This window comes from Diospyros lotus, chromosome 5 (genome assembly GCF_014633365.1).
Source record: "Diospyros lotus cultivar Yz01 chromosome 5, ASM1463336v1, whole genome shotgun sequence".
Lineage (NCBI taxonomy): Eukaryota > Viridiplantae > Streptophyta > Magnoliopsida > Ericales > Ebenaceae > Diospyros > Diospyros lotus.
Window position 1 is genome coordinate 34,646,093 of NC_068342.1, and position 16,016 is coordinate 34,662,108.

Genomic DNA, 16,016 nt, shown 5'->3' on the forward strand with positions numbered 1-16,016 from the left:
GGTAGGAGATGGATTTATTCTATGAGGTTCGTTGGGAATGCACTATTGATGGTGTAACTTACTCAAAGATGATAGAGAATGAACGGGTCTTTGATTTCCTTCGCGGACTAAATCCTAATTTAGATGAGGTCAGGGGGAGACTCTTAGGCTCAAAACCTTTTCCCCCTATCAGGGAGGCATTTGCAGAAGTTAGGAGAAAAAAAAGTAGGAAGAAGGTGATGCTCTCGGCATCATCTGATGCTCCTATCCAAGGGGGTTCAACCTTGGTTGTCACCAAACCAAAACAAGATGCAAATTGTGGAGATCCTTCTATGGAGAAGTAATGGTGCGATCATTGCCAAAGGCCCTACCATACCCAAGAAACATGTTGTAAACTGCATGACAAGCCTGCTAATTGGAGAGGAAAGACTCAAAAGAAGCAGCAAATTGCGTATACTACAGACACAAAAGAAGGAGAAGGTAAGTCTCTTGTTTTGACCCTAGACCAAGTGGAGATATTGCAGCAGTTATTCCACCAAGTAAATGTTTCAAAAACCTCATATTTGGAAGAAAGGACCAATCTGACAACCGCTATCTCTAAACCAGGTAATCTTCACAAATGCTTTGTATAAATTGGTAGATGATGATTGGATTGTGGATACTGGGGCCTCAAATCACATGACCGAACTATTACAAAAACTGATTGACTATAAACAGTGTGATAAAGATGTTAAGGTGATAATGGCAGATGGTACAATTTCACATGCTAAAGGAGAAGGCTCGGTTCATCTAAATAGTTTATGGTTAAAATCAATACTTTTTGTGCCCAACTTGAGATGTAATCTCATATCAATCATTAAACTTACAAGGGATCAGAACTGTAAGGTGATATTTACTCCAGCTTCTTGTATATTTCAGGATCTCACCTCGAGGAAGCTGATTGGCAATGCTAAAGAACAAGAGGGTCTATTCTACATGAAATAGGCTGCTAGTAGTTCTACCTCGATTAGGTTACATAATTCTTTGTTTTCATCTACTATCTTAGATTCCAGTATTAGGTTATGGCACAACCGATTAGGCTATCCAAGCTTTAGATATTTGAAACTCTTGTAGCCCCATTTATTTGTCAATTAGAGGGATGATTTTTTTCAGTGTGAGCAATGCATTTTATCAAACACAGACAAGAACTCCTAATCCTATACATTCCTATAAACCAACGAAACCATTCTATCTTGTGCATAGTGATGTGTGGGGACCAACCAAAATCCCTAATCTTACTAACACTCGATGGTTTGTCACTTTTACAGATGACCATACCCGAGCATTTTGGGTCTTCTTGTTAAAAGAAAAATCGGATATTTATACAGTCTTCAAGCAGTTCCATCATATGATTCTCAATATTTTTCAAACTTCTATCCATATCCTTCGTTTGGAGAATGGTAGGGAATATTTTTCAGCCGAATTTGATAATTATCGAAGTGAGAATGACATCATACATCAAAGTACATGCTCCTATAGCCCTCAACAAAACGTGGTGGCCGAGAGGAAGAATCGTCACTTGCTTGAGACAGCTAGAACCCTTATGCTCACTAGCCAAGTTCCCTTTTCCTATTGGGGAGAGGCCATCCTCACTACCTCCTACCTAATTAACCGACTTCCCACTCGGGTACTTGGCTTCAAAACCCTGTTGAGTACTCTAATTTCTTTCTATCCACTCTTTACTTGAATGCTCAATCCCTTACCCCCTTGAATGAAGCTCTTCAAAGCCCTCCTTGGAAACAGGCTGTGATGGAAGAGATGGAAGCTCTTGCAAAGAATGGTACATGGGAATTAGTGAGTTTACCTCAAAATAAAAGTGTGCTAGGCATTAAGTGGCTTTTTACCATTAAATATAATTATGATGGAAGTATTTCTAGACATAAGGCTAGGTTAGTGGCCTAAGGATTTATCCAAACTCACAGAATTGATTATGATGAAACTTTCGCACCAATTGCAGAGCTTAATTCTATATGTGTGTTACAGTCAATTGCAACACATTTAGATTGGGAATTGCATCAATTAGACATGAAGAATGCATTCCTTAATGGAGACCTTGAGGAGGAGATACACATGAGGGCACCTCCTGGTTTTGAAGAAAATGGAAAGGTGTGCAGGTTGAAGAAATCATTATATGGACTAAAACTGTCCCCTAGAGTATGGTTTAAAAGATTTAGCTCAACCTTGAACCTGTTGGTATATAAGCAAGGGCATTTGGATCACACGTTCACTAAACATGCTACAAATGGCTCAAAACTATCCTAATTGTGTATGTTGATGATATCATCATCACAGGTGACAAGCAACAGGAAATAAAGACTCTTAAGGGCCAATTGCAACATTCATTTGAAGTTGAAGATCTTGGAAAGCTTAAGTACTTCCTTGGGATGGAGATAGCAAGGAGTAAGGTAGGTATCTATATCTCACAAAGGAAGTATATATTTGATTTATTGAAGAAAACAGGTAAGTTGGGCTGCAAACTAGCTAGCACTCCCCTGGAACCTAACTGGAAATCTAAGGAAAATAAAGTAAACTCTATTGTGGATAAGGGAAGATATCAACGGTTAGTGGGAAAATTGATCTACTTAACTCTCAAACGACCGAATATCACCTATGCAGTAAGTGTAGTGAGTCAATTTATGCATGGACCGACTAATAAACACCGTAATGCTGTCCATCATATCCTAAGATATTTGAAAGGAAGCCCTGGTAAGGGAATCTTGGTCAAGAAGAATGAAGATCGGGGAATTCAATGCTTTGTAGATGCTAATTGGGCAGGATCATTGGAAGATAGTAAATCTACTTCAGATTTTTGTACCAAGGTATGGGGAAACTTGGTGACATCGAAAAGTAAGAAGCAAAGTGTAGTGGCTAGAAGTAGTGTTGAGGCTGAATATAGAGCCATCCCACAAGGTATATGTGAGATCATGTGGCTGGAAAAATTGATGGAAGATCTGAAAATTGAAAAGTCTACTCCTACAAAACTATACTGTGATAGCAAGTCTGCTATAAGTATAGTAAATAATCTGGTTCAGCATGACTGGATGAAACATGTGAGGGTAGATAGACATGTCATTAAGCAAATGATAGAAGAAGGTGATATAAATTTGGTATATGTACCAACAGGTATCCAAGAAGCTGATATTCTAACTAATTCCATGAATAAACAAGGTTTCGAGCTAATTAGAGGCAAACTGGGAATGAGAGATATCTATTCGTCAGGTTGAGGGGGAGTGTTGAGGATATAATTACAAATTAAAGAAGATAAAGGGCCGAAAAAGAAGATAGAAGAGCATATAAATATGCGGCTATCAGTTCCTAAAAATTAGAAGAAGATGAAGCCTGTTCTTATCCTATAGAATAGGAGAAAGTTTAGGAAATTTATCACTACTTATCTATTGTTGTATTTGTGTTTTAAATTCCTAGATTTTAGGAGTTTTTTTTTTTTTTTTTCTATTTAAGTTTGTAATTTGTATCTTTGAGGGTGTGAAATTCAATTGTTCTGAATTCACCCTGATTTCCTTAAGAGTGTTAATCTCTAAAACTCCAAGGTTTTACTTTGTTCACAACATACAACCAATGGTAGGAGTATCCGTAGTGTTGTTATTTTTTCCACTGGTGCAGAGATCTCTAAATAATTTATTCCATAGATTTGTGTGTACCTTTTAGCAACCAAATGAATCTTATATCTCTCCAATATGCCATCTGCATTGTATTTCAAGTTAAATACCCATCTGCAACCCATAAGTCAAACTCCCTTTGGTCTAGGTACCGTCTCTCAAGTTTGATTCTTCTCTAAAGTGCTCATCTCTTCTTGCACGGCCTGTGTCCATTTCTGATCCTTTAATGCCTCATGAACTGTTTTAGGAATGGTGATGGAATCAGGAGAGGACAAGAAGCCGTCAAGCCCTCAGATTATGGGTTGGACAATTAAGGGAATTCCAATTGAATTCCGAGAAAGAAATGAATGTAGGAAGATAGATAGAATGAGGGAGGGAGAACGAGAGGGAATGAAAGAGAGAACGCGAGAGAGAGAGACAGACAGACAAACAGAAATGAGAGAGACTTTTGTAGGTCTTTCTCCAATGATACTTCCTCCTACTGCTGTAGGTCTTTTATAGAGCCTCCTACAACCATAATAGCATTTTACCAATATAAAACTAACATAACAACCAAAACAGTAAGCTAATTCCCTAACCACTTAACCTCCATCTAGTCAACAACTAACGACACATACAAGTAGTTATTAACGGCCATTTACTAATTCACCCCTAGGGTTGTGACAGAAGCTTCTATGCTTTGGTCAGAGCTAATGATAAGAGATGTAGTTGGCCAATGGATGCTATGTACAACTTCTATTCTCTTTTCTATTAGCAATAGGTAAGTCCAAATCATTGGGAATAGAATTAGAATGAGTAGATGACTGAGGAAGTTCAATACTTGGACTAGGGATAGATGTTGGCCCAAGCTGGGAATTCAGAATAGGTTGAGACCTTCTCTTGAAGATATAGGGAGAGCCTTTAAATTTGATAGGGGATGGCAGCAATGGCTATGCTGTAAGAGGGGAACATGTGTCCTGTTCACTTGAACTTGAGGAATCAAGAATAGATGAGTTAGGTCCATGTTGTGATTCAGGTGCAGCTATGGCTGACTTTGTTTCTGACTGTCTCAAAGGGGCTAAATTCAAAGTGGGAAGATCACTACGGTCACCACTGACAGTCTCCCTTTGGTGACCAGGAAGAGTAGAGACTCAAAAAAGGATTGAGTTTCTACAAAGGTGACATCCTTGGACACAAAAGAATTTCTGAGAGGGAGGATGATATCACTTGTATCCCTTTTGGATGGGAGAATAGTCAAGAAAGATGCACTCAAGTGCCTGAGGATCAAGCTTGTTTCCGTGGGGCTTAGGAATATGAAGAAAAGACTCACATGCAAACACTTTGAGGGGAAGAAAGGTATGAAGACTGACATTTGGGAAATAGGGTGAAAGACATTGCAATGGACAGTGATTTTGAAGGAGTTTAAAGGGAACTTGATTAATGAGGTGGGCAACAGTTAAAACTGCTTCCCCCCAAAAATGTTTGGGAACATGATGATGATGTAGGAGGGCTCAACCAACATTGAGTAAATGCTTCATTTGCCTTTTAACTACCCCATTTAGTTGAGGGGTATTAATGCGGGAGGATTCATGCATAATGCCTTCTTGCTGAAAGAACTGATGAAGATGTTGATTAAAATAATTCCTTGCATTATTAGTATGAAACCTCCTAGTAAGGGATCCAAACTGGGTGGAAATCATCTGGTGGAATAATGGCAGAATTGTGCCAATGACTACCTTATCCTTTAAGAGATACATCATACATCCAAGTCATCCGAGTACAATTATCAATAAATGAAATGAACTATCTAGCCCCAAAACAATTAGGAATCCTAGATGGTCCTTAAACATCAGAGTGCACCAAGGAAAAAGGAATGGAAGAGAGTTTGTTACTAATTGAATAGGACACCCGATGATGCTTGGAGAATTCACATACATCACAGTGAAAAGTAGTAACATTTAAACCCTTTAATGAAGAAGGAAACATGGTTTGCAACAAACTAAAAGGAGAATGGCCTAAACGAAAACGTTGGAGCCAAATTTCAGTCATAGTGGAAGTAGGTTGTGATGAGCAGGCAAGGGTAGGCTGATCCCCTTTAGTAATCTCACAGTCCCTCTTCAATTAGTATGTGGCCCATTCCATTCCTCAACAACACCAATCTTCTTCCGTGAGTCCTGTTCTTGAAACACACAAGCATGAGGAGAGAAAACAACATGATAGTTAAGGTCTTTGGTGAGCTGATGAATAGAAATTAGGTTGGTAGAGAGATTAGGGACATGAGGAACATGTTGAACAAGAAGTGATGAATTAAAAATAACACTTCCCTAGCTTGCTATAGGAACTGTATGACCATTGGCTATAGTTATTCTTTTGGGACTAGCCATTGGTTTATAGTTTTCAAACACATTTGGGTCATAGGTCATGTGATCGGTAGCATAGAACTCCAGAGCCAAGACATTAGCATTGAGTCCTCAATATCCCATGCAGTGAATGCTGGATCAGAGGCCTTGGGTGCTGGTCCAGTTAGATGGGCTATCTTCTATTGGCCCTTTAGAGTTGAGGCCATTGGAGATAATTTCTGCCATCTAGACCATATGAATGATGCATCCTTGGTAGCTCACTGGTTGGAGCATTACCGATTGGTTGTTCAAATGGAATAGCATCTCCCGTAGCCATAGGAGGCGTGGTTTGGGAAATTTCTGACATGATATACAACAATAAAGGCTGGAAAAGAAGACAATACTGTGGCGATGAAGGCACACAATAACTAGACCAAGGAGGCAACGAGGAAAGAAAAAATTATGGCTCTAATACCATGTGGAAATAAACTGTTTCTCATATATTTCACACAAGTGATACAGCCCTATTTATGGGGTTGGAGATTACATCATGGGAAAGATTATAGTTGCTAAAACTAGGAAAGATGGGCTGTACAAAACATAGGAAAGGTTGACTGTACAAAGGATAGGAAAGTATCCAAAAAACCAGTCAAAGAACAATTTCAACAGTTTCTAAAACTAGAGATAAGATTAGTTTCTACACCAAGGATGATTTGACTGATGAATCTCTTGAGATTATAGCCAATCATTCCTTATATTTTACCCGGGAATCAACACTTTCATACTGTATATTTAAGAAGCTAGGTTCCATCTCATGATGATTCTTAGTAATCAATTGCCTATGGAGAAAGAGAAAAAATCAGGCAGAAAAGTTTAATATTACAAATCCTCTCTCTTAACTGATTTCTGGATCCTTATGGTGACAGTAAACATTAATGCAATCTGGTTTTTTAATTTGCTCCATTCTCGTGGGTTTTCTGGATATAGTATGTCAATCAAATCTGTGTAATGTTAACCATTCTCTAATTCTAGATATTCTTTTCTTCCTTTTTCTTTTTTGTGAGTTTCTGTCCTGTACAGAGGATATATGCAAGTGTCTTTTCATCTATAATCCTCAGTGCATATATCAACAAGCTTATACAGGTGGTCTGAAAAGTAAAGAAATGAAGACGAAAAAGAAGAATCTGAATTGACTTTCTAAAAATTAGGAGAACATGAATGATTACGAAACTCTGTTCCATCAATTTTTGTTCTTGAATTCCTTCACATCACCAAAAAAGCAGTGTGGCATCAAATATTTCTTTCCCTCCATGTTGGACAAACTAGGGCATGACATGTCAACAAGTTCATGGAAAGTTGGCTTCTTATGGTAAATTATTATCATTTCTGGATTATTTGATCTGGCTTAAACATGAAATATTGGGTTAGTGATGCCAGAATCATCCTCTCAAATATGGAAATAGGTTTCACCCCTTACTAAATGTTGCAGTTCTGGACTGTGTTGTCCTCTTGAAATGATGGCATGACATTCAAATGCTGGAAATATCCTCTTATGGATTTCTGGTGCAGGTCCTTGACTTGATGAAAAAATGCATTTTATCAGTTCCCTACTGTCAGAAACTGAGTGATGTTGTCCGGGATATTTTGGTTAGTGATTCTTCCATTCACAATGTCCTCTTTCGAATTGTTTGCACAACTGCACAGGCTATAGAGGTCAGTCTTCTTTCCTTTCTCACACTATGATGTGGATAATTTATCATTGACAATCAATATTTTATTTTCCATAATGAAGGCTTCTGGTTTTTTTCACAGAAACTCTATGTATGCCGATTTTATGAGCTGATGGAGATTGAAGGGTTACAGCAGGCAATATGTAATGTGTTGGATATTCTTGTTATCATGCTTTCTAATCCTACACAGGTATCTCCGTGGTCCTTTCTTATTCATCTGGCTTGTCAAAAGTGTACCTGTTCTACATTTTGTCAGTTAAATGGGAAGTTGTTTTGTTTCCCCCAAATAGATGTCTTTCTATTCTGCTAACTCCTTCCCTTCAATTTTTATGAACTTTGAGGGAAAACTCACTTTCTCTCCCTCTCTCACTCTCACTCTCACATCGTTTCTCTTATATAACAACTGTGGATTTTATAATATATTCTCTCAAATACAATAGAAATTGTTTTGACAGCCTTAGTCTCCTTACCTCCTTCTGCTCCTAGTTGATCAGGAGGGGCCAAGACACTGGTCTGGTGGCAAACAGAAACTCGCTTGTGCAAAGCAATACATGAAGTGCTCATTAATTCTTTCACACTTCTTGTGGCTAGCAAAAATAGCTTAATGCTGGAGCATAGCTTTGCCAGGGATGAGCTTAAGTGACAATATATTTCTAACTATCATCTGTGCTACTTTTCAGGATACTTTTCCCGGCCTTCCCGTGTTTCACCATGCCATGCTATCACCTTCAACCAAGCCAATTCCTGTTGCTACTGCCATGATATCCTTGATTTCATTCTTTCGCAATCCTGTATGTGACCGTACCATGATGTTACTACCATGTCTAGTTTAAATTATATTTTCTTCGTAGTTCTCCCATTAGCCACCTTTTTTCTAAATTGTGTATATGGTTTTTCCTTCTTGCATCTTTCTGTATACATTGCTGCTATACTTTCTTCACATGTATTCTGGCTCATTTTGGAAGAACCTACAAAAAGTAACAAAAAACTGCCCTATTAAATGCTTATGATGGACTGTTTGGTAACTGCCCAAAAAAGTTGGATTTTTGCTAGTCATTTTTGTAGCAACATGTTTTAGAAAATGTGAACAGTACCCTAAGAATAAGAAGAATGTTAAATTGTATGAAAGGAAGTTGTGTGAAAATGTGAAATACATCTCATCTCTTCTATTCCTATGGGTAAATTCAGAAAAAGCATCTTTTTATCTATTTTCTAAGCTTTTTTTTTTTTTTTTTGGGCAAGTACCAAAAAAAACCCAAACCTTTTCGCGAATTTGTACAAACATTTCAATTTTGGCAATTGTATCCCAATTGGGTGCAATTTTATCTAACTCTTGAAATCAATTTGGGAGGTGTGTGTCTTTGCTGACATGGCACATCACTTGTCATAAAAAAAAAGAGTGGGTCCCACTTGTACAATTTTTTCTTTTTTTTTCTTGCATACATGTGGGTCCTACTCATTTATTTATTTTGTGACACGTGGCATGCCATGTCAGTAATGACATACGTCTCTCAAATTGATTTCAGGTGTTAGATAAAATTGTACCCAATTGACCAATTATGATACAATTGTTAAAATTGAAACGTTTGGATAATTTGCAAATTCGCGAAAAGGTTTGGATTTTTTTTGCTATTTGCCCTTTTTTTTTCAATAGGTTCTTTTTTTAAGCAAGAAGAGTTTTCTGTCAAACACCATTAGCTTCTCTTGGCAAAAGAGTAGCTACTCTCATACAGAAACACTGAACATAAACTGTTTAAATGATTATGTAAGTTTCTGTCTTTTTCCTATTGATGGAAGACTTGCAAAAGAATGTGTACATAAGCTAAGTATATACTAAATTCATAAAGCATTTTCAAATTAATTGTCTAGGAATTGAGTTAAAGGACCTTTTAAAATGATTCTTCATCTCTGCTTTCCTTCAAATTTTTTAAGATTGTGTCTAATTCAGTTATTGCAGACCATTGTAAATTCCAGAAGGTTTGTCTCTGTAAAAATTGTGACATCAGCATGAGATAGCCGCTGCACATCACTCCCTGTTAATTTTGGGGCCATTAGTCTGTAATGGAGAAATGCACAGTCCAGTCAAAGTGTTGCTCAGTGTATGCAGAATGGTTGTTGGTTCTTCTTTGGATCGTGTAGTGGCAGGGACACAGTTGGCTGACATCAGCAAGGGTGTTCTCCTGCATAGAGGATTGCATATAATTTTATATGTTTTCAAGTGGAGAATAGAATGCATGCAACATTTCATTTTTAATTGTTTCCGTGATTGTTTTTCTGTGCAGGGTAATTTACTTTTTTAGGGGTTTGTGGTGCATTTATTTTATTCTTGTTGATTTTATTTCTTACCAATTTGATTGCTGTGTTTCTTATTAACAATTTTTTGGTTGACCATGCAGAAAATACAAGTGGGGGCAGCAAAAGTATTGTGTATGTTATTTGCTCTTACTGACTGTTCAGAACAATATTTGTTTGGGAATGCATATTTTGATCTCGAAGAAAAGCAGGTCTGCTTTATGTGTCAACACTTAATTGAATGACCATGTTCTTCGAAATTAAACTGTCTATATTACTGGATCCTAAATGTAAATTCTTAATCTTGTTGCCAGATTTTATATCTGAGGCGTTCTATCAACAGCATTCTATATGAGCAATCTCCATCAAATGAAGATCTCTTTGTTGCAATGTTTAAACTTCTCATTTCTGCAGCACATTATCAGGTTTGTTGAAAGTTTATCTGTTCTTGAATATAATTAAGGAACTGAATGTCCTCAATCATGTATCTGTGCCCATGTTTTCTCATTTAGGCTTCATTTGTTTGTAGAAGAGTGTTTTCCCGAGGGAAAATACTTTTCAAGGAAAACCAATTTCAAAAAAGAACTTTCCTGAAATGTGTTTTCTGTTGTTTGGCTGTAACCTGAACATTTTGTTGGAAAACCATTTCCAGTGTTTGGTGGGCACTTAGAAAATTACAAGATATTGCACAGAAACAAAATCCACTTTTCACAAACCAGACAGAGACAGAGACAAACTGCCAATAGCCAGCAGATGAGGTCAGGGAAGATTCAAAATCATCATATGTTCAATTGGTTTCCCCCCCAATGCTTCAGCATGCTTTCCCAAGAACAAAAATTGTCAATGCAGTTGTGCAGACATCCATCCTTAACCTTCTTCCTCCAGTGTCCGTCGTAGTTTCCACTTTTAGTTTGCCTTCGATCCCACTGCAATTGTGCCTTCTGCTTCGATCTCAACAGGAAAAACTGCAAGACAGGAAGACGGAGAGGGAGAGAGACAGAGATGGCGAGAGAGCAAGATGGGGTGGGAGATCCGGCGTGAGAGTGAGACAGTGAGTGAGAGAGCAGGATGGCAAGGGAGGTGAGGCAGAAATTTGGGGGAAAGTAGGGTTTGAAGAAACAATTTCCCTTCTTCAAGAGGGGAAGTTGTTTTCCAAAAATTGTATCACAATTTTCAGGTGTCTTCCTGTTGACAGAAAAGTGTTTTCAGTTGACTTCAATGTTTTCATGGTGCCTAGAAAATGGGGAAAGTGCCCCAAACAACGGAGCCTTAGTTGAAAACCACATGTTTAGTGGTTGGCAGTTTGTTAAACTAAATCGGTTGTCAGGGTTTGTTCCAATTTAAAAAAAAAAAACATTGGGGTCTGAATGTTAGGTTTTACCTAGGGGTGGTCATACCACATTTATCCAGCAGGAAGGTGATGTTACAAGGATGTGTACCTCTGAATTCTAAGATGGAGAATAAATGGCACCGCTGGTATATAGCTATGTAATGAAAAATCTGAGTATAGAAGGGTAAGTTCTATAGGTAAGACAGCAATCCCTGTTATATGATGCCAAAATTAAGTAATTGGTGAACATTTACCAAAAATGAAAGTATTTAGAACAGAATCTTCAGAAGGATTTAGTGTGCTAAAAATGAAAGAACAATTAAAGAAAATATGTTTTACAAAAAGTTTGAAAATAGCACTAATATGATTGTAGAATTTGACTTAGAAACTGCCAAACAAGGAAAATAAATATCCTAGAAATAAAATTATAACAAACTGTACAATCAAATGGAATATTCAAAACTAAATAATTACATATTTTCTACATTCTCCCTCAAGCCGAGTTGTAAATGTTAAGTAAACCCAGATTGGATCTCAAATCCTCAAACTTGATCTTAGGTAGAGCCTTGGTTAGTATGTTTGTAATCTGAAGAGCAGTAGATATGTAGGAAATATTGATAGTCCCATTTTCAACTTTTTCTTTTATAAAGTGTCTTATCTTTCTCCACATGTTTAGTTCGAACATGATGAACTAGATTTTTAGCTATGCTTATAGCTACTTGATTATCACACAATATATTAATTTGACCTGATACAACTTTAAGTTCAATGAGCAATCGCTTTAACCACATTCCTTCGCATATTCCATGAGCCATTGCTCTAAATTCTGCTTTTGCACTACTTCGAGCCACAACTCTTTGCTTCTTGTTGTGACAAGTTACCAAGTTTTTACATATATAAGTATAATATCCAGAAGTTGAGTTGCGATTAGTAATAGAATCAGCCCAATCTGCATCAATGAATACTTCAATATTCCTCTTCTTAGTTTTTTTAAAGTATAGACCTTCTCCAGGAGTTTTCTTTAGGTATCTAAAAATGTGATACAATCAGTTCATATGCTCTTTAGTGGGATTGTTCATAAATTAATTCGCTACACTTACTGCAAAATCAATATCAAGCCTTATATGTGATAGATAAATAAGTCTACCAATCAGTCTTTGATATCTTCCTTTGTCAGCAGAAGCATTTTTCCTTTCATCTCTTATCTTTAGTTACAATCTCCATTTGAGTATTTGAAGGTTTGCATCCAAGCATTCCAGTTTCGTTAAGTATATCAAGAACATACTTACATTGAGAAATTATAATACCTGTCTTGGATCTTACAATTTCCATCTTAAGAAAATATTTCAGATTTCTTAAGTTTTTGACTTCAAATTCATTTGCAAGAAATATCTTGAGTTTGCTAATCTCCTCTTCATGATCTCCTATTAGGATTATATCATCCACATACATAATAATAATGGATATTCTTTTACTAGGAGAACTGTTTATAAACAATGTATGATTAGATTGACATTGTGAATAACCAAACTTCTTTATTGCTTTAGTAAATCTGTCAAACCATGCTATAGGAGATTGTTTGAGACCACAAAGAGATTTCTTTAACTTACAGACTTTGTTTGAATTTGTTTGATTCTTAAGACCTATAGGTTTCTCTATATACACCTCCTCTTCTAAATCTCCATTGAGAAAAGCATTCTTGATATCCAATTGATGTAATTTCTAATCATTATTCACTGCAAGAGATAAAAGTACTCAAACTGTATTTAATTTAGCAACAGGAGCAAAAGTCTCTTGATAATTAATACCATAAGACTATGTGAAACCTTTAGCAACTAATTGGGTTTTGAACCTTTCAACACTTCCATCTGTTTTGTGCTTAATGGTAAAAATCCATTTGCATCCAATTGGATTCTTTCCAGTGAAGGGGAATGCCAACTCTTGGTGTATCATGTAAGCAGGGGCGGATCTAGGAGTAGATCTGGGGGAGGGCTGGCCCCCAGATCCATAACCCATTTCAGCCCTCCTCCCTTGCAAATCTGGGGGAGGGCTGAATCTTGGGGGGGGGCTGCAGCCCGTGCCTGCCCCCCCCCAAATCCGCCCCTGCATGTAAGGGTTTTACTTGTTTTCAAAACTTTTTCGAAAACACATACAATACGCAGTGGAAATTAAATTAAGATCACCTTGCAAGACTCGGTATTGACGACCATATGGAACAAAAATCGAAACCATACCAAAAGGGGTTAGAATATATACCTCATTGGCAGTTCCGATTCTGATGAAGAGGCTAAATATCCTCCCGAGGCAGCAACCTTTGCTCACCGAACATCTCCCGAATGTTTCCTTTGAACACACCAATTGTTCCGAAAAAGTTATTGGATGACTAATTCGACCCCTAAAAGCACGAGGGGTATAGTTAATCCATGCTCCGGGTAGGGTATGAATCCTACAACTTAGTCTATTTGCTAGCCAAGCTAAATGCAGGAGACGAAGCTTTTAGGTTTGGATTCAACACAAGGGATTCCAAATCCAATAGACTCTCTATTTGGATTGGAATGCGGCACTAGCAACAAGAAATCAATGGAGCAAGATAAGCAAAGGAGGAAAGGGTTTCTAATGCTCTGGAGTGAAGAAGAAATGCACTGACCGAGAGAGAAGAATGCAAGAATTGCAATTGCAAGCTTAGGTGTTTCTCTTTTGTACAAAGCTTATATATGAAACCCTAAAACCCTAAATGCCTCAAATTCGAACAAAATGGCCAGGAGAGAGAAAGGGGACAAGGGAGAGACAAGGAGAGGCGTGCCCCAGGCATATCGTCCTTCTTGTTCGTCTTTCATGTTGCTCACAGCCAAAACTATTGCAGAAAACAATAAGAGATCGTGTTGAATCGCGACCCTCGTTGTTAGAAACGGTTTTGAAATTGGTCGACTGGTTTGCATCCATCAGCAAGGTTCTGATCGACCGGTTCTCGACATGTCGATGAATTCAGCCTTGATCCAGTCGATTGCCTCCAAGGTTGGTCGATCGGTTCTGTTCCCTTGTTTCAATTTTTCGCAAATTGCATCTAACCCAGCCATTAACTCTTAATGGCCCATTCATTATCTCATAATGAAACTGAGGCTCCTGTTAACTCTTAATGGCATGCCTATCAACTCTTAACAAATACTCTGATTAATTTAAACCTGTTCCGTTTACTCTTAACGATGTCATCGTTAACTCTTAGTGAAGATCATTAATTAATTATAGTTTTTCATCACTAGTTAACTACTATACTCGGATATGCGTGTGACCTTTTAGGTTCATCACTAAGTAGCAATCAGGACACATCAAACACTTTGGTCTATAATGAAGAACTCTTCATCTCTCCAATGTACCCTGAAAGACCCTGAGTGGCAAGTAGCATTATGTCAAGGCGATCCTACTAGTAATGAAGTCATATTTCAAGAGAACTTGTTTGGGCTTTCGATTCTTGTGTACTATAATCCCTCTATCAACTAACATCTCGATTGAGTGAGAGCCATAGATTGATCAAACTCACTTACTTGATAGCTATGCTAAGATCTAGCGTGGTGTGATCGAGGTGACACATCGGAACTCTTTTTGATATTGGAAACACTTTTCCAATCAAGTGCACCCTAGTCATGGGTTTATACAATCATAACTATCACTAATCATATAAGATGTCCACTTCACACTGAAGGTTGATACAATGTTAGTAAAGGCACGCTTAGGTGCAAGATGCTGCTTTGACATTTGGAGGGGTTCCAGGCGGGCGAATGCTAGCAAGGCGTGCAAAGGCGCACCTAGGCCCTTAGGCAGCCTTGGGCTTAGGTGTGCCTGGCTGTTTTTTAATAGAATTTTGATTGTTTTATTTTTTAAATGTTTATTATTGTAATTTTTAATGGAATCCTAATAAGAAAAGGAAACTTTTCAGATTACAAGTAAATACTAATTAGAATTGGTATTTTATTTATTGTTGTGTTTTTTAATAGAATCCAATCCTAAAAGGAAAAGGAAACTTCTCAAATTCCAATTCAAATTTCAATTATAACTAAACACTAATTGAAAAGGAAGAGGGATATGATGTGGAAGAAGATGATATTAGAGATGATGCTTTTGATGATGGGAATATGGAAACGTTAGATCTTGATGATGATGATGATTTTTAGATTATTTAAAATTTTATAATTAGTTAATTTTAATTAGGATTTAAAATCTTGACGTCCAGGTAAGAAATTGGAAGAGAAAAAATCACATAAAACAAAATCTAAGAATTAGGTGGTGGGATTTAAAAGGAGAGAAACAATTAATCTTCAAAGAAAAAATAAGAGATAGAAGGGAATGGAATGGAGAAGGATAGGCAAACCAAATGTGGAGGGAAATGGCTATTGCCCTGAGAAACACGGTAAAGGTAGTCTTTGGAAAGACAAATGGTAGAGCCTCAAACCTTGAGGAGTCTTGGTGGTGGAATAAAGAGATACAATTGAAAATTAGAAAGAAGAAAACTTTCTATAAGCCTGTATATTAGTGTAGCAATGAAGAAAATCTAAAAAATTATAAAGAAGCGAAAAAAACAACAAAAAGAGCTATTGAAGCAAGGTCAAAAGCATATGAGAATCTATATAAACGACTTGATACAAAAGATGGAGAAAGGGATATATATAAATTAACTAAAGCAAAAGAAAGAAAAACAAGGGATCTAAACCAAGTG

The 16,016-nt window shown here is 37.2% G+C and overlaps 1 protein-coding gene across 2 annotated transcripts in view; it reads left to right on the forward strand.

The window, feature by feature from the left end:
- Positions 1-16,016, forward strand: part of LOC127801127 (uncharacterized) — a 152,411-nt gene that overhangs the window by 96,733 nt on the left and 39,662 nt on the right. For both annotated transcript variants that reach the window (XM_052335997.1, XM_052335998.1), the window contains 5 exons: positions 7,523-7,666; positions 7,766-7,873; positions 8,364-8,474; positions 10,080-10,187; positions 10,290-10,400. In XM_052335997.1, coding sequence (XP_052191957.1) covers positions 7,523-7,666; positions 7,766-7,873; positions 8,364-8,474; positions 10,080-10,187; positions 10,290-10,400 — 582 coding nt within the window. The remainder of the gene's footprint in view (positions 1-7,522; positions 7,667-7,765; positions 7,874-8,363; positions 8,475-10,079; positions 10,188-10,289; positions 10,401-16,016) is intronic.